At 49.5% G+C, this 19366-nt stretch overlaps 1 protein-coding gene across 3 annotated transcripts in view; it reads left to right on the top strand.

Moving 5' to 3' along the window:
* Nucleotides 1-19366, top strand: part of BCL2 (BCL2 apoptosis regulator) — a 198069-nt gene that overhangs the window by 105717 nt on the left and 72986 nt on the right. The window contains exon 2 of one of the 3 annotated variants that reach the window (XM_070361475.1): nucleotides 5316-6719. The exons of the other annotated variants lie outside the window; for them this stretch is intronic. Coding sequence (XP_070217576.1) covers nucleotides 5316-5354 — 39 coding nt within the window. The 3' untranslated portion in view covers nucleotides 5355-6719. Of the gene's footprint in view, nucleotides 1-5315; nucleotides 6720-19366 lie in introns of those variants that run through there. 3 annotated transcript variants of the gene reach the window in all.

Here is a 19366-nt window from a genome sequence, read left to right as displayed (position 1 = left end):
CTGTGTACAGGAATTTAGGTCACTTTCCTAATCAGGAGCAATGTATGAACTATGGGCCATGGATGTTAACAGGTTTGAATTTTCCATATGTTCTTTCTCTCCCACCCACCTCTCTTGCAGTTCCTTTCCACACTTTTCCATCCCTCTTATAAAGACAGTGCTCTGTACTTGATAAGGCTTGGGATTTAGGCCTAAGGTGCCCGGGTTCCGGTTGTGCCCTGTGGCTCCTTGTCACCATGAGACTCACTCTCTGGCCTTGGTTTTCTGATCTCTAAAATGGGACCCCCTAAATCCTACGCCCACTGAAAACATCATGCCTTCCTTCCCTTTTCTCCTTTCCTGTGGGGAAGCTCATAATCTTCAAAACTGTCACATTCAGTATTTTTAGGGCTCCTTAGAAGTTTCCTGTAACAATAGAGGGCAAGTAGAAATGCAGTGTTCTACTATCATGGTCATTAAAATCCGCCCCACCCCAGAGTAAACTGGTTACGTTTCTGATAAAAACCTGTGTAGGGACAGGAGAATTGAGGACAGTCTGTCCCCTGGTTTCACGATGTGAGCGCGTCCCTCTGGGGCCTCTGTAAGTGCCTTTGAGCCGCATGGCTCTGTTGTGTTGGCAGGCGTGTCATTACCAGGGAGAGGCAGAGACTGTAGCCAAGGCAGAGTAACACCATGTACCACACTATTCTACATTCAGGAGAAAAAGACTCTACCTGTCAGCACCATCGTTCTCGTCATTTACTGATTTCACTGTACGCGGTAAAGGACCGAAATCAGGCCATACTCCCTAAGATGTGGACCATAAGGGACGGCCAAAGCTCCAGTGTTCGGCCAGAAAGAGTCTTAGTGAAGAATTGAGGTGACCACTTAAAATATACAGTCAGCTTAAAACTGGAAGTAAAGAATGCCAGGTGGCACGGTGGTAAAGAATCTGCCTGCCAGTGCAGGAGACACAGGTTCCATCCCTCAGCCGGGAAGATCCCCGGAGGAAGAAATGGCAACCCACTCCAGTCTTTTCACCTGGAGAATCCCACAGAGAGAGGAGCCTGGTGGGAGACAGTCCATGGGGTCACAAAGAGTCGGTCACGACTGAGTGGCTGAGCATGCACGCGCCCAGAGGATACCACCTGCAGGGACCGCCGTGGGTGCAGAAGACCAGAGCTGAAGGACTGGGCAGAGCAAACAGGCCAGGGCGCTCTCGAGAGGCGGTTTCTGGACAGAGAAGTGTCTGAGCCTGGGACTTGATGTTTGGGGCCAAGTGGAGAGAAGTAAAGACAAGAACTGGCAATTCGGAACTAGGTCAGAGAACAGTGAGACTGCAAGTGAGAAGAGAGCGTGTGGGCTACAGGGTTAGGGTTAGGGTTAGGGTTAGGGGGGACAGGCGGGGCCCGGCCTTCAAAGCCAGGCTCAGCAAGAAGCCACCCATTTATTCCGTAGAGCCCTGCAGAAATGAATGGCAAGAAACGAGAACCCGCCACCCGCTCTGAATGGCAGGGGAAAAAATGAACAGAGGGAAGCAGAAGGCTTAAGGGGGAGATAAGCTCGTTTTGAGACATATGACTGAACTGGAACCCAGATAAAATATTATCTGTGAATCCAATATCTTGCATTAGTTAGAAATTCAGTTTCTTTGTGTCTCATTCACAAAAGAGCAGCATGCATTTAAGGGAACACGTTTGCGGGTGCAGACCGCTGGCTGCAGACTCCTTACTGATGAGAATGTTACCAGCTAAGCAAATTTTAACCAAACACACTGGGAAAGTGTAACACGGGTATGAAATTTGAAGCCAACAATAAGATAATACAGATGCAATGCTAATTTTGCATTCACTATTTTGGAAAGAATAAAAGACTGTTCTCTCTGGGGCCTGAGTCCACACTGAGCCCCTTCCTCACCACCAAGGCTGTTACCAGGGGGTCATAACCCTGAGGCCTTCATGAAGTACCTCCTGTAGACTTACGTCTGTCCTCCATTCAATAGTCCAGGCCTTTCCAGGGCTCCCCAGACTTCCAGAAACTTCCGGAACCTTCCAGAATCTTCCCTACCTCCCCTTCACTGTCCACAAGTGTACTTAGGATGTCCAAATCATGGGGTAAATGGTCTTTAATTCTGCTGCTCCTTTTGGGCTACCGTTGTGTCTCCTCCCCATGGTTTTTAAGCAGATGATCTGCCTCTAACTCCACCGCCTCATTCCCTGCTCCCTGTCCCTACCCACCCCTCCCACCGCTCCAATGGGTCTTCTGTTTCCATCATTCTCATGAAACAGCTGTCTTACTTACTCACCAGTTTCTGAGGACATCCAGAGCCACTCTGGCTTACTCTGCTGGAGCAGTTGGAATCCCAGGAAACACCTCTTCTGAAACACTGGACCTTCTTACGTCTATTGCACAAGCCGTATTCTCCCTGCCCTCGCCCTGAGCGGCCCGGAGACCAGCTTCCTAGCTCCCCTCTCCACTCCCTCCGGGTAAATCCAGATACCAGCTCGGGCCTTCTGCTGTCTGCCTCTCGGGTCACATCTCCGCCCCCTGAACGTTCCTGCCTGTGTGCACGTGGTTCCCGAACCCCTGGGCTCTGACCTTCAGCCCCCGTCTCCATCCCACATTCACCGCTCTCTGCTGCTCACATGCCCCGGGGGGCTCCCCACTATTTCCTACTAAGTCTGCTCCTCTGCCAGACGCCCCCTCGCCCTGGCGCGCCTGCCTCTGGCCCCGCGTCCCAGCCGGCTTTGGCCACCTTCCCACCGTCGTCCACACCCCGCCCTTGCGCCTCGTTTCCTCCACTTCCGCCTCTGTCCTCACCGTCTTTCTAGACGTGACAGCTGTGGGCAGGCTCCTGAAGGCTTACTTGATCTGTGTAAGCAGAGCAGGTCGAGGTCGTAAGTCAGTTCTAGTCAACAGAAGTCAGACTTGAATCATAAAGATGAAGAGTCATGGACCGTCAATCAGTTCTCAAACCTGGGCCAATTTATAGACCCAGGGCCCCTTGAATGAAGGGGAGGCTGGTTCCCCTTGAGGAAGGACCCAGCTGCACTCCCCCAAAATTTATACTCTTAGCCTGTCTCCCAGCCTTGCCTAAAGGGACCTCCACCTTTTACCGGGGTGACAGTGTATTGGGGAAAAGGAAACGCCTGACTTTTGAGGACTGCGGGACGCGGGATCCAAACGGACACCGATTCCAGGAGACCCGGTGCCTCCAGACTGCGGCCGCCAGTGAGACCGGGGGCTTGGGGCCTGGGGTCCCCGTGGTGTCAGCTCTCCGTGTGCCCCTCCCTGTCCCGGCGCTGCAGGGCACCCTGCGACCTTTCCTCTCCTGGATCGGTCCTTCCCCGGGGCCCGGCTCCCGGAGAGCCCGGCCTCCCCCACTGGACGGCTGCGCTCTATTGCAGAATAACCCCCTCTCCAGCCTTCGTGGCTGCAAGTCCTCAGCCCACGCCGGCCGCCCCCGCCCTCCACGCCGGCCGCCTGCCCCCACACCACGTGCCCCCTCCACGCCGGCCGCCCCCCGCCCTCCACGCCGGCCGCGCCCCGCCCTCCACGCCACGTGCCCCCTCCACGCTGCCCGCCCGCCTCCACACGCCCCACCAGGCGCCCCCCTCCTCCTCCCTTTGCGCTTACACTGGTCCCTGCACCTGGAATTCTTTTTCGCTTCTGTGTCTGGATTTGTGTGGTGCCTGTTTTTAGCACAAATACACCACGTCCCCCTTGTAAAACCTTTTTTTCTCCACTTTAGCTCGTAACAGCCAGGGAAATGAGCTAAAGAGTGTGGATGGATTAATTCACCAGTGCCGGGGACAGGAGGGGTCCTTCTACAAGTGGGTCGTTAACAGTCTTCATAAACAAAAGATTGCCTTGTTTATACCTGTTCTTCAGAGTCAGCATTTCTTAAATCTGCTCAAGGTGGAAGGGAGTGCTTTGTGTTTAAAAAATCATATGGGCAGCACGGAAATAAGAAATGTTCACTTTGTTTCATGCGAGAGTCGAGTCCACGACAGGTGGCCTCTCCACTGGTACAAATAAAGCAGAATCCGCCGGTTGAAACCTATCACAGAGCAGGCGGGTAAAGGGCCAGGTGGCAGGCCCCAGACCAGATGGGGATATTTACCTAGACCTTCAGTGCTTCTTGTCAAGAGTCCCTTTAATCAAGAACCTTCCTTTGGATGTTTAATCAACTGCCAGGGTCTTTGAATGTTAGTCTTTTTTTTTTTTAAAGAAATAAAGGTGATTCTCATTCCAGTTTTCCTCTCTCCAAAGTTGAGATTAGAGTAAACAGTGTTGGTGGAGTCCATGCAAGCCGGAACATCCCGCTTCCTTTCAGACTTCCATTCGAAGTTCCCAGATCTCATAGTCAAATTGACACAGCGCAGGTAGTAAATTGAAAATATTATAAATCCCAGGGATGTTCTTTTCATGCCAAGTAAGGCATCGCCACCCTGGGGGTCTGTGCAGGCTCTGTGGTCCTCTGGGCCATGGGCTGGCCCACCCAGCCGTTGTTAGGGACCAGGCAGCCTGGACCCTTGGCGTGGCGTTGGGTCTGCAGGAGATCCTGTCACTCTGCACGACGTGTTCGTCCTTGACCGTCTTTGAGTTCTTCTCCTTTGATGGGACTGGGCTCTGTTGCTGGTTTTCTTCTCACTTTTCTGACGACTGCGTTACTCTCCCCTCTCCAAACAGTTACAACGCGTTTGTGAAGCTCCTACTGGGGCCAGGCCCACGCTCACCTGCTGGGGTCTCTACGAAGATGAACAAGCCGGCCCTGCCGCTGCCTCTGAGCCCTCCTCCTCCTCTGTGTCTTTCAATTCAGTTCAGTTCAGTTCAGTCGCTCACTCGTGTCCGACTCTTTGCCACATGAATCGCAGCACTCCAGGCCTCCCTGTCCATCACCAACTCCTGGAGCTCACCCAAACTCATGTCCATCGAGTTGGTGATGCCATCCAGCCATCTCATCCTCTGTCGTCCCCTCCTCCTCCTGCCCCCAATCCCTCCCAGCATCAGGGTGTTTTCAAATGAGTCAGCTCTTTGCATCAGGTGGCCAAAGTATTGGAGTTTCAGCTTCAGCATCAGTCCCTCCAATGAACACCCAGGACTGATCTCTGTTAGAATGGACTGGTTGGATCTCCTTGCAGTTCAAGGGACTCTCAAGAGTCTTCTCCAACACCACAGTTCAAAAGCACCAATTCTTTGGCGCTCAGCTCTGTGTCTTTGCTCCTCCACAAAGGCTTTTATTTTCATGACTTCCATTATGAAGCTACGTTCCCAATTCTGGTTGCCCATCTAAAGTTGAGTATTAAATTTCCTCTTGTTTCCCCCAAATTCAGGGTGTCCTCAGGACAGCCAGCTCCCTTCTGCCTCTGTGAGGAGTGGTACAAGTTTCCTTCTTTCAAGACCTGAAACCCGGAAAGCATCCCGTGGCATGCGTTTCTCCCCTGTGCCCAGGAATCAGCCTTCAGCCTTCCTCTGAGGATCTTGCTCATTCTCCTTCTTTGCCTTTTCCATGGCCTGTGTTCTACCTGGGCTGACGGCTGACACCTGCCGGGCCCGTCGGTGACCTCTGCGCGTCCAAGCCCACGTTCCCGTTGTAAATGCCATCTCACCCGTGTCTCTCTTAAGCGGCAGAGGTGATGTCTTACTCTTGACAGCGTCTCACTCACCTGCTCACACACAGCTGGCGCATAACCAGCGCTTGTTGCTCTCTTGGCAGAAGCATAGCGGCCTGTTAGCTTGTCAGCCTCACTTCCTAGCTTTCTTTACCTGGCGGAACCTTCTAAGATGATTCCCCGCGGTGATGAAGTCCCTGGTGTCATAGCTGTGGGGAAAGTGCAGCGTTGCCGAGAACAGTGAAGCGAATCCACAAACCGGGGCATGAAATCAGGGAGGGAAGCCCAGGAATCAGAATTACTTGATGTGGGAGAAGCAGAGATGGTGAGAACTGGCGGGAGGGAGACGTTGCTGCCCTGGCTGTCTTGAGAGGATGGTGTGTGCCCTTCAGCCCAGGCGGTCCGCCTTCTGTTTGTTGCCTGTTCACCGCTTTTATCTTCGCTTGTGCTGGCGGAGTGCAGGCACCAAGGCCACGGCAGGGTGCTGTTGGAGGGTGCGGTCCAGGAGGCCCCAGGGGTTGGGATGGCCGTGGCCGAGCACATCTGGAGAGGAGGATGTGAACACAGGGAAGGGGGTGATTCAGACCTCCTCCTTGAAGAGGTGACGCTTTCATAGGGTCAGACCGGAAACAGCGGACCCATGTCAGAAGGGGCAGAGGCGAGGGCCAGGAGGAGAGCTACAGGTTCCAAGTAAGGGCCGCGCTCCAGTGAGAACTGTCAAACCCCAAATCGGGTTATGCAGAAAGCTGTGGCCTTCTCTTTCCTGGAAACACTAGACTGGAACAGACAAACCCTTCATGGTGGCTTGAGCGCCGGCTTCTCTGGAGGCCTGGGGTGGGCCCGGCTTCCCATCCCCACGGTTGGCTTGTCTGGACCTGGCTTTGCAGGCTTAGTTTGCTGCAGGTTGCTGCTTACTCAACCACAGAAGTGAAATTTGTTACTGATGAGAAATAATAAAAGATCTTTCTTTTTCTAGACTTCCTCTATGGGTGTTGTTGTTTTCTTTCTAAATGGGGGAGTTTGTTTTGCTTTTTCTCCTTTCATGGCCTTCAAATTTAGCTTGTAGGTATACCCTGCCCAGTGGCTCAGGGTAAGTTGGTGAGAGAAGCTGGCCCCAAATACGATGGGTGCTCACCATTTTCTTCAGAGCTGGTGTGTGGAGCTTGTGTGCAGGCAGGAAAGCTGGGCTGCTGAAGACCTTCGAGGACGTATCAGCACTAACAAGGGAGACCCTGGGGATGTCAGAGTGTTGTCTGTTTCTGTGACTCAACAACTGTTGATGAGGAACGTGCTCTGTGCCCTGCGTGGTTCTTGCCAGTTTCAGAAGAAACAGAAATGCATGAGGCACAGTCCTTCCTTCCAAGGCATTTACCGTCTAGCAGGCAAGATAAGCTGTGCTTACAGATCACCTTGTGCATTACAGAGAGAGGGTTATTCTGGTTCAAAGGAACGCTTGAGACAGATGACATCACGCTAGAATTATAATAATTTGAAAGTCTACTTTTTCTATCTTTGTCATTGCTACCTTGGATTAGTCTGATATTTTACTTTAAAAACATGATTTCTGAATAGGTAATAGGTCCACATGGTTCTCACACTGAAACAGTCAACAACGTTTTTATTGATGAGTTTCACTCCCACCTTGTCCCCCCAGTTCACCCCTTTACTCCCTAGACACAGGTGACTATGTATGTTAATTTCTTGAGTATGTATACAGACTCTTTTCATGCAAAATCAGCGTGTGTATATATATATATATTTATTTAAATCTTCCTTTTTGCTACATAAAAGGCAGCCTTGCTCTCCGGTTGGCCTGTGAATTTATCAGTACATCTTGGAGCCTTAGCATGTCAGCGCATCCTTTTCCTCTCTTCAGGGGTAAGCCGCTACCTTCATAGTATTTCACTGTTTGGCAGAATATTATAATGGATCCATTATCTATTGCTGGGTAACAAACTGCTCCATAACCTAGTGGCTTAAACTAAAACAACGGTTTTATTTATTCACAGTTCTTCAGTGGGCTGTCGGACTGGGTTCCGCCGGGTAGTTTTTCTTTCATGGATTTACTGGTATGAACGGGTCCGTCTGGCGGCTTGACTGGCCTCGATGACCCAGCATGGCTTCACTTGCGTGTTGATAGGAGAGTCCACCGCCGCTGGCTCCTGGTGTCCGGGAGACTAGCACGGGCTTCTTCCCGCGGTGACTAGGTTCCAAACGCGGAGAAGGATTATGCCCCGATATAAAAAGGCTTATGAAGGCTCTACTTGCAGCATGTTTGCTAATGTTCCATTACCCAAGCAGGTCACAGGGTCCAGCCCAGCGTCAGGGTGAAGGGTCTGCCAGGGAAGGCTTCCCTGGAGGCCGCTATGCAGCTGTCATCTCCACGTTTCGTGACCACCCTTATTGATGGGCACCTGGTCGTTTCCAATCATTTGGTCTTACAGATAACGCTTTAACAGATAACCTTCGTCATCAGTCAGTTAAAATGTGGGCAGGAGACATACCAGAAGGGTTGCTGGGGCGAAGGGCAGATGCTTTTTAAATCATCTGTCTGTTCTATTTCTGCTGTTTCTCAGGTGATTTTAAGCTTGTATTCTTCAGTCACTTCTGTAGGAGCTTTGAAAATGTGAAGAGTTCAGACAGGAAATATGTATAAACTGAATTAATTAAAAACTCATTCTTTAAAGGACGAAAGCTAGACTAGAAATCAAATAATTTTGAACAGGGTAACATGTATTTGAATAAATATGCTTATTATTATAATAATGCTTTACATTTGTATTGTGCTTACCGTATAGAAAGTTTGCTTGTAATGTCCTAGTGCTCAGAATTTTATGAGTTGAAGATATAATTGGCCCCATTTTATTTATATTTATGTATTGTTGTTCAGTCACTAAGTCTTGTCCGACTCTTTGCAACCCCATCAGCTGCAGCATCCCAGGCTTCCCTGTCCTCCAGCTCCTGGAGCTTGCTCAAACTCATGTCCATCCAGTCGGTGATGCCATCCAACCATCTCATCCTCTGTCGTCCCCTTCTCCTCCTGCCCTCAATCTTTCCCAGCCTCAGGGTCTTTTCCAGTGAGTCAGCTCTTCGCATCAGGTGGCCAAAATATTGGAGCTTCAGCTTCAGCATCAGTCCTTCCGATGAATATTCAGGGTTGATGTCCTTTAGGATTGACTGTACATATAATTATTGATTATAAGTAAATATACACTATATACATACAATATGTGCATAGGTGTGACGTACATGTAAGTATTTTTTCTTTTTTTTAAGACTTCGAGGATTACCTGACTTGCCCCAGTCACAGATTACAGTCGGGCTGTGTTTCCAGCCCTGGGGCAAGGAACTTGACTCATCCCATGAACTGCGTCTCTTTTTGTAGGGACTGGTGTTGTATCCTGTCTCGGGCTTCGCTGGTGGCTCAGTGGTAAAGTACCCGTCTGCCCATGCAGGAGAAACGAGTTTAGTCCTTGGGTTGGGAAGATCTCCTGGAGGAGGAGCTGGCAAGCCACTCCAGTACTCTTGCTGGGGAAGTGCCTTGGACAGAGGAGCCTGCTGAGCAACAGTCCACGGGGTCACAGGGTCGGACGCGACCGAGGGACGGAGCACAGCACGGCCCCAGTGTCCTGTCTTAGCCTCAGATGGACAGAGGAGCCTGCTGAGCAACAGTCCACAGGGTCACAGGGTCGGACACAACCGAGGGACAGAGCACAGCACGGCCCCAGTGTCCTGTCTTAGCCTCAGATACATGCATGTGCTCCACTTGCTTACTGCCCTCCGAATACCTCACAATCACATGAGACGTCTTCTCAGGAGGCTTTTTTAAGAAAATCAGAAATAGGTCATTTCTAAGTTCTGAATACTTGAGAAACATCCCGCAATATTTCTCTTGTTTTGCATGTGACATCGTTGACAGCTGTATTTTCTGATCTGAGTCACTAGTAAATCTTGAAAGAGGAATTCTTTTTAAGCTCATGTGCTTGCTTTCAGCTTTCAGGAAAGAGGAGGGAGTTATTTTTAAATAAAACCTTGTCTTGGCCCTCCAGCAGCGGACGTGGAAAGTAGACTGTTGAGTTTTTTTTTTTCATTCACACTCAGATGTTTTCATAGGGGCTCGGTCACGGCGAAGTGGGCCCCACACTCAAACCACCCACTTCCCTGAAGCTTGATTGATGAGCAAAGCTGTTCTGCCTGAGGGCAGCCTGTTTGCAGGAGCTGGGATGATGACGGGTCCGACATGCACAGATTTCAAACCAGGTCTCTCATCCCAGGACTGCGGGCTGCAGGCCAGAATGTTTGTTTTTGAGGCAGGAGAGGGGGATGGATGCACATCGGGAGCAGGGCAAGCCTCATGGATCAGGAGTCACCCCACATTGTAGAATCTCCCCAAGAACGTGGCAGTTCAGGCCAAAGTCATCCTTGTGGAGAGAACTCCTGCTGGCGCCCGCTGCCACGAGACACAGGCCACGGAATGTGATGTGCAGGTGAGTGGAAAGATACTTAGTCCAATCCTGTGCAAGTAGAAGGGGGCCCCGTCTGACTAAGAATCTCTACGCATCAAAGAGACGCATATGTTTAAAGGAAGATAGAAATTTGATGCCGAGTCAAAAGAGCCTGTGATGGAAGTTTGGAGATAGAGCCAGGCAGTGACACTGTGAACAGGATGAGTCGGAACCTCATCTTTGCATGTCCGCCTCTCTGCTGTATCCAGTGGTGTCTTACAGAGTAGACTGAGCAGAAGCATGGCGTCCCCAGATGCTAAGGTTCAGTGTAACCTTGGAAACCATCTTGCCCAGGCTCCCATTTTAGGGAGAAGTAAACTGAGGCACAGGAAAGTTAGGAAAACGGCCTGGGGTGGCTTGCCTGGTAGAGCCAGGTCTTCTAAATCTTAGTACAGTTACTTGTCAGCGGATTGTGCCGCCCAGTGCTCTATGAAAGTTATGGGAATGAATGAATAAATTAATTTCTTTTTTAAAGAAACTTATTTAAAAGTTGGATAAGGGCTTTCCAGGTAGCTCAGGGTAAAGAATCCTGCCTGCCAAGCAGGAGACGTGGGTTTGTTCCCTGGGAAGACCCCCTGGAGAAGGAAATGGCAATCCACCCCAGTTATTCTTGCCTGGGCATTCCCACGGACAGAGGAGCCTGGTGGGCTACAGTCCATGGGGTTGCAAAGAGTCAGACATGACTGAGCAACTGAGCGTGCCCGCAGGCATTCAGAAGTTATTTACTCAAGTCTTGTCCCAGCTGGCACATCCTGGTGGTGGTGGTGGGAAAAGGAGGGCTATAAGGATGAACTGGTTAGTGTTTTTGAAGGGCCTTCAGGAATCTGGTTTGTCTTAAACATCAGGATTGGAAGAAAAAACTGAACTTGCTGATGATTTGTTATCAGCTCAAGGTGCAGATGGACTGGGAGTCGGGGAAGCTCAGCCAAGGCTGAGCTTGGTCTGTGTGCTCTGTGGTGGGCTAGATATCAGTGTACCAGGAGGAGCAGAAGTCTCCTTAAGGAAGAGGCCCTGACCTCGCACTTGGCTCCTCTGCAGTGCGGGAGGCTCACTGCCCGCTTCACGCAGAAGGTGCCTGACTTACTCCAGACGGGCTTAGAGCTCAGTGGGTTCAGACATCCAGGCGAATGTCACCCCTTCTTTCAAACTGATTTTCTTTCCACCATGTTCTGTCATCTCTGGCTCTAGACTGGCTGCTGGGACACAGGAGAGCTCTCTCCAGTGCCTTCACAGAGGTGTCTTCCAGAGTCTGTGGTCGTGAATCCGTTCACCTGGGAAAAGTGGGACTGGAGGCTCCCTCTCCCCTGCAAGGGGTCAGGGCTGGTCGTTCTCTCCTTTTGGGATAGAAACCAGGTATTGTTCTGCCAGCCACTGAACATGTTCTAGAAACCCATTTATCGATATCTACAACACTGCCTCACATTTGGTTTCCTGTGTCGTCAAGAAAAACCTGCAAATAACTAAAAGTAGGGATTCCAATGAAACGTGGGTTCCACTTCGCTAGGTTTGGTGTGGGAGGCTGTGTAACTCTAAGAATACCGGTAGTGGTATCTATCTACATTCTAAGAATTAGGGAGGCGAGGTTTGTACCGAATTAAATCACCCTGTCATATCTGTGAGGCTTCCTGCAGAACGAAGGCAAAAATAAACCCAAACAAACAAAACAAGAACGTGTCTGAAAGTGAGCCCTGCGCTTTCTGAGCAGTAAAGAGTTTGCAATGGGCCTGGAAAACTTCCTGCAGACCTGCTCTCTTGAAAGGTGCTTCTGCTGGCCCTGCGGGGGGAGGTGGGGTTTGTTGCTGTTTTGCCTGTGGTTCTTACTACCGTGCTTACCTGGGGTGTGGCTGCCAGTGTTGGGATTTTGTTGATAAAAAGGGGAGGAGAGAGAAGATGCTGCTGCCCACAGGACGGAGCACGTGGGACGAGTCCAGCTTGGCCGTGTGCATGCGTGCGCGCGTGCGTGCGTGTGTGTGCGTGCGTGCGCGTGTGTGTTTCCGTGTGTGTGTCTGCGTGTTTCTCTGTGTCTATCTGTATGCCTGTATCTATCTGCGTGTGTCTCTGTCTCAGTGTGTGTGTGTCTAGGTACCTCTGTGCGTCTGTGTGTGTGTGTGTGTGTGTCCGTGTGCCTGTGTGTGTGTGTGTTTGTGTCCATGTATGTGTGCCTGTGTGCGTGTCTGTGTGTCTGTGTCCGGGTGTGTTTGTGTGTCTCTGTGCCTACCTGTATGTCTATGTGTTTGTGTCCGTGTCTCTGTACGTGTCTGTGTGTGTCTGTGTGTGTTTGCGTGTCCGTGTGTCTGTCAGTGTGTGTCTGTGGATGCGGATGCAGGACTATAGGGTTTCAGGCTGACCCTCCTTCCTTCAGCATCACCGCTCTCCTTTCCTGAACCTGAAGTGACTTTGTTGGGAGGGCAGACACAACGACTTTCTCACGAAATGAAGACCAAATAATCTGAAAAACTCAAATAAAATCCACCTTATGACCCAGTATTAAAAAGCAAACATTTTCCACGGACAAAGGCCCATCCCGGGCTGGGGAGGGCAGGCCAGCTTAGCCTGAGTCCTCTCCGGTCCCGCCTCTTCCGCCCCTGGCCCCACTTTAAAAGAAGCGTCTCCTAGACGCCTCCCACCTCTCCGCATGACTTGCTTTGGAACTCCAGGTCAGCGGTGCTGGCTGGAGAAGGGCGCTGAGAGCTGGAACAGAGCTCTCTGCCCACCGGCCTCCCCTGCCTCCAAGTGGGAGCTGCAGAAGGCCGCCCCTGCAGGGCCTGTGCCCACCAGGCGCGCTCCTTCCGAGGCGGGAGCTCTGCAGGAGGCGCGGCCATGGTTTGGCTTCCAGGTGTTACCTTCCCCGAATCAGGTAGGACAGACCGGAAGGTGGGACCATAAGAGCCCCCAGGTCCTGAGTTCTTACCACGTAACAGTCACAGTGCTGGTCGCCTTGCTCTATCTGAGTCCAGAAGACCACAGGCTGGTGCAAGCATTTACAGACACGGGACCCGAAGCTCCAAGAAAGCGAGTGGTCTGTGGACAGTGGCTCGGAAGGGCCAGCCTGGGGCTTGAGTCAAGGGCAAACTCTGAAGACAAAGCTCTTGGTCCCTGCAGCACCCTGGAAAGAAGCCGAGCCCTTGGGGAACATATTCAAGTCAATTTCAGCCCTTATGGGTTTGGTAGCCACTTGTCACCAAGCCATATCTTTCTTTTTTAAAAACTTATTTTATTGAAGTATAGTTGACTTAGCCATAACTTTCTTACATGCTTCAGGGAAATGTTACTTTTCTCACTTGGTTTGACATCACCATCCTATTTTCTGTTCTAAGAAATCAAAACATGGAAAGAAGATAGATTTCGAAATTGTTTTTGGCCACTTCTTATTCTGAGGTGCAGTCTGGGAGATGCAGGTTAAGATGCTACAACATTAGGATTTGTAAGACTGATTATCATATGTATATTGAAGATTGAGGGCAGGAGGAGAAGGGGTGACAGGGTGAGATGGTTGGATGGCATCACCAAATCAATGGACATGAGTTTGAGCAAACTCCAGCAGATGGTGAAGGACAGGGAAGCCTGATGTGCTGCAGTTCATGGGGTCGCAAAGAACTGGACACGACTTAGCCACTGAACAGCAGCAACAGCAATTAAGAGGAAAATTTGGTGTAACGTGGAATTAAGAAATCTGAGAATTATAGGAACTCCAAGCGGAGAAGACCAGCAGCTATAACGTTTCCAGGTGTTGGGAATTTCGGTTCATCTCTACTCCAGCCTTGCAGAAAGGCCTTTGTGTTTTACCCCTGTGATAAGGGCCACGTGACGCTTTCTTGCTGCCTGTGTAGCTAAGCACCTTAACGGCATGAAATGCTCACCTCTCATTAATTTTCCATAGGCTCACTTGACTTGGATCTTTTCATAGCGAGGTCCAAGAAGACCATATGGAGGGAGAAGCAGTCACATTGCGTCTCTTCCTCCAGTGTGTATTGTAATACATACACGTTTCAGCCCCGAGTGATACCTTTCAGGAAAAAAGGTCTTGGGAACTAAGTGACTGAGTTACACAACTAAACTTTCTCCCTCCTCCTGTGTTAATTAATATTGACTCTTTTCTTGGCCAAAACTATTTAAAATCTGCACAAATGAACTTTTTCCATAACTGAAGCTTTTTAAAGGATATATTTGAAATATCTTGAAGCCTAAGAGAATAGCTTCGAAACAAGTTATGCATTGATTTCCTCTTACCCTGAATTATTTCTCGCCTGATTTTCCTGGGGTTGTTCCTGAAACATTCTTTGTGGTTCATTGAACACAAAAAACAAGCCATGTACCAGGTCTGGTGGGGGTGGTTCTAGGGGGTGTGGGAAACACTGCATAGGTTTCATGGAGGAAATAAGCCACTTCGACACATAGCCAAAAGGTAAAATAGAAAATTCTCAAGTGCTGTAATTTTCAAGCTGATTATTACATACCTAAAAGCTGGTTAAATTACAGTTTTATTGAATGCTAACGAATTATTACTCCCCTCCTGCATAGAACTTTTTCAGCTCTTTACTTTCTCTGGCTTATAATTACGGTGACCACATTTTCCATACCAAAATTAAGACATGTGGTCTGACAAAGGATTCTTGTACCACTTCTAGGTGTGAGACCACCCATAGTTAGATTTTCTTTTTTTAAAAAAGCAGGCTTTTTTAGGCCCCCTTTATAAAAATTAGAGGTTTGTTAAATAGGTGTGTTTTTAGACTTTTCACTAAAAACCTACCATGCAAACAGTATTTTATTTTGTATCTGAATCAACATGTTATATCCTAAAGCACGACTTTACAGCCTAAGGGTATGTGTTAGCCTATTCATAAAAACATACTTCTGCATAGAGTAGTAATACCTGCCATTATCCAGGTGTAATAAAAATGGTCCCAAGGGTTCTGCTCCGGGTCTTTAATTTTTCTTTTGAAGATAAAGCTCTTTATTTCACTTTCAAGGTTCAACATTTTTGAACCTTGCAAATGATTACCATTGAGGCATGCCAGATGTGAGCAATTGTGAGCAGTAATTCCTGAAAAGAGGGTGAAGCAGTGACTTTTCCTTCCTTATTTTCCTCCCCTATTATCATCTGTGGTTTCTATACATATGGTTTTTCACAACAGACCGGCTGGACTGCCATAGTGCAGGCATGGGGCTTTCGAGCTTTCAGAGATAAAATAGGCTAGTGTTGATCATTTTAAAATTTATTATCTGTTTATTTTTGGCTGTCTCAGGCCTTCTTGCTGTGAGCGGGGGCCGCTGTGTCATGACAGCGCTTGGCCCCTCACCGCGGTGGCGTCTCACAGGGAGAGGGGCTCTGGGGTGTGGAACGCAGGCTCAGTAGCTGTGGCCCACGGACTCAGTTGCTCCAGGGCAGGTGGGATCTCCCTGGATTAGGGATCAAAGTCATGCCCTCTGTGGTGGCAGGCGGATTCTTAACCACTGGACCACCAGGGAAGCCCCTGGTCCCGTCATTTTAGAACCACATATTTGATGTCTGGCCACCATACTAGTATGGAAGTATAAGTTGAAAAAATGTAGGGCACTTTTTTGCCAGTGTACATAATAAAAAATATCTAGTAATGTTATTTCACTGGACACAATGGAGATGTTTGAAGTTATTAAGTCCATGTTCTGTCTATGTCAATATATTTAAGCTTGTGAATGGCGCTGATCACTGAAGTACCCTCTCCTCTCACAAGAAGCATCTTCCAGAAATCACCTCTCACCCCAGATTAGCTGGCCGATGACCACAGTGACATGTGCTTCTCAGATAACACATGACGTTCTATTTGGCTCAGAACTTAGTGGTTGGCTCTGCTAAAAATAAGTCTTTAATGGTTGATTAGGACATTCATCACGGGGTGCTAATATTCGGGAGTTTTCTTCGTGTCATGAAACATATTTATGGACGGCCACAGAGTGGATGCACCTCGTTTCTTGGATGAAATGTGATAAGGATTTCAGAGGTATTTTTGTCCCCAAAAGTAACAGTTAGCAGAAGTATGGGATCTGCTAGTACTTGGGGGCCCAAATTCTTCTGTGTGTCTAAACACAGAGATGGGACCGGGGCCACGTTCCTGGGGAGGAGTGAGAAGCTGGAAGCTGGGGCAGGAGCAGGGAAGGGTCTTTGGTTGGCTTTGCTGTTGTTTAGTCGTGTCTGACTCTTTTTGCGACCCCAGGGACTGTAGCCCACCAGGCTCTTCAGTCCGGGGAATCTTGGCAGCAAAAATACTGGAGTGAGTTGCCATTTCCTTCTCCAGGGGATCTTCCCCACCCAGGGGTCGAACCCGCGTCTCCTGCATTAGCAGGCGGATTCTTCACCCCTGAGGCCCTCTTGACTAAACCTGGGCTGGTGTCATGGCTGTGGGCCGGGGGTCACAGGCTGTTGTTGCCCCAGGAGCCCGCTGCCCTCAGCGCTTCCCACGTGTGCGGGAGGGGTGTCTGGGGACGGGGGTGCTTCAGCTGCTCCTGTCCCCGCTGTCTCTGGGGGTCCCTCTAGTTTGGGGTCTTTGCAGAAGAGTTGGGTTTTAGTTCATCTGATCACTCCCAGTACCTCTTGGGAGGCTTAGGATGACCCCCAGACTCCTCGTCCTGATTTACAAAGCGTTTCACCCCGATCCCTTCACACTCTGAAGCCCACGGCTCACAAGTCACAGGGGCTGATTCCTGACGCTCTAACACGGCGCGCTCACCACTCAGGAGGTGAGCCTTTCACTGCCTGGAGCCCTCCCGAGCATCCTGGGACTGGCCTCCTGGCCTTTCAAGCCTCTGTTTAAATGGCCCCTCCTCAGAGCAGCTGACCGGCCAGTCCTTTCCCTCCGCTGCCCCACTTTCATGCTCTGGATCTTTACAGTCAGGGCTTGGCGTGCTCACTCTTTCAGCTTCTTGAGAGCAGAGGCCACGCCTGTCTTCAGTTCAGTTCAGTCGCTCAGTCGTGTCCGACTCTTTGCGACCCCATGAATCGCAGCACGCCAGGCCTCGTATTCTCTACGAGAACAGAGCAATGAAGGAAGGAGGCACTTAAACTGTCGGCGACTGTATTTTTAGATTTTTGTTTAAACGTGAGAGTGTAGTTAATTTACAGTGTTGTGTTGCTTTCTACTGTACAGCTCAGTGCATCAGTTCTATGCAGACATGTGTCCCCTCTTTTCCAGACTCTCTTCCCGGGAAGGTCATTGCAGAGTACGGAGCAGTTCCCCGTGCTCTTTCGGGCCTTGTTGGCCATCTGCTCAGCATGCGGTGGTGCCTGTTCCCAGTTCCCAGCTTACCCTCCCCCGCTCTCCCTCTGGGAACCACAGTTGTTTCCTGTATCTGTAACTCCATTTCTGTCTTGTAAATATGTTCCTTGATACCGTTTTTTTTTTAGATTTCACATATAAGCAATATCATATTTGTCCTTCTCGGCCTTGGCTTCACCGAACGTGAAAGTCTCTAGGTCTGTCCATGTTGCTGCAAGTGGCGTTACTTTGTTCTTTTTATGGCTGAGTGATATTCCATTGTGTGTGTGTGTGTGTGAGTGTGTGAGTGTGTGTGTGAGTGTGAGTGTGTGTGTGCGAGTGTGTGTGTGTGTGAGTGTGTGTGTGTGCATGTGTGTGTGTGTGTGAGTGTGTGTGTGAGAGTGTGTGTGAGTGTGTGAGTGTGTGTGTGAGAGTGTGTGTGTGTGTGTGTGTGTGTGCCACATCTTATTAATCCACTCATCTGTTGATGAACGTTTAGGTTTCTACCATGTCCAGGCTATTTCACACTTGGAAATAGTGTGATGAACATTGGGGCACATGTATCTACTCAAATTATGGTTTTCTCTGGCTATATGTCCAGAGTGCAATTGCTATCATGTAGTAACTCTATTTTTAGTTTTTTAAGGAATTTTCATACTTTTCTCCACAGTAGCTGTTTTAGGTTATCTTATTAATAATGCAAAAGAAATAAAAAGTCCTTTTTAAAAAAAATTTCACACTCACTTCAACATTTATTTACTTCTATTTGGTCAGAGATTAATCAGTTACATACAACAGCCTGTCCTAAGGGGATCCAAATGCACTGCTCTCTAAAGCTTTGCAAATAAGCTATCCTAAACCTTTACTCTGATGCTGGGAGGGATTGGGGGCAGGAGGAAAAGGGGAAGACAGAGGATGAGATGGCTGGATGGCATCACCGACTCAATGGGCATGAGTTTGAGTGAATTCCGGGAGTTGGTGATGGACAGGGAGGCCTGGCGTGCTGCGATTCATGGGGTCGCGAAGAGTCGGACACGACTGAGCGACTGAACTAAACTAAACCCTTACTCCCTGGCACTGATTTCAGAATCTCCACTTCATGCATCAGGACCCTTTAGGGCTTATCCTGGACTTCAGGGCTGGTTTCACTTCTTCCATAAGCCGCTGCTCTGCACGGATGCCCAGAGTGACTGATTTCCCTGAAACCTGTCTCAGATGCTTAAACAGAGTTTGATGGATTTCACACATGCGAAAGGCACTTTTTCGTTTGAGTAGGTTAGTGACACTATTGAATACAAATGATCTGTTCCTGAATATCTTGGAACCTCATGAAAAATCTTCTGGCTAGAAAGTGGGATACGGTCAAACACAGGCCTGTCACAGACCGACCCAGGGGATTGATAGTAACTAAAAGACAGATTCTTCAAGCAGCTTCACTTGCTGGGGCAGCCTCAGGGTTTCTAGAGCTTAGAAAACCATCCCCGGGGGCTAGACCTTCAGAAAGGGAGCTGGGAGAAAGCCTTCTTCCCTTGCAGGGGGAGGGGGTACAGGAGCTGTGGCCCTGCTCTCTGAAAAGTGAGATGTGGACTCTGGCAGGTAGAGTCTTCACTCCCACAGTAAGCTGGTGTCTGGTTTCTAATGCGTTGTGCAACATGTCCTGTGCTTGGGGGTGTAACCTTATTAATTGGGGGAGGAAATGTAGATTGAGTTTCAAAAACCTGACTTCTGCTAGGACATGGAAGCAGCCTAGATGTCCATCGACAGAAGAGTGGGTGCAGAAATTGTGGTTCACATATACAGTGGAATGTTACTCAGCTTTAAAAAAGAACGTATTTGAGTCAGTCCTAATGAGGTGGATGAACCCAGAGCCTGTTGTACAGAGTGAAGTGAGTCAGAAAGAGGAAGACAGACATTGCATGTTCGAGCGCGCGTGTGGAGAGGCGGCACCGATGGACACGTCTGCAGGGACCCGTCTGCAGGGACCCGTCTGCAGGGACACGCAGGCCTAGGGTTCAGGCCCGTGGACACAGTGCGG

The sequence above is a fragment of the Bos mutus genome, chromosome 24 (genome assembly GCF_027580195.1).
Source record: "Bos mutus isolate GX-2022 chromosome 24, NWIPB_WYAK_1.1, whole genome shotgun sequence".
In the NCBI taxonomy this organism is placed as follows: domain Eukaryota; kingdom Metazoa; phylum Chordata; class Mammalia; order Artiodactyla; family Bovidae; genus Bos; species Bos mutus.
This window is presented reverse-complemented; position numbering and strand designations above follow the sequence as displayed.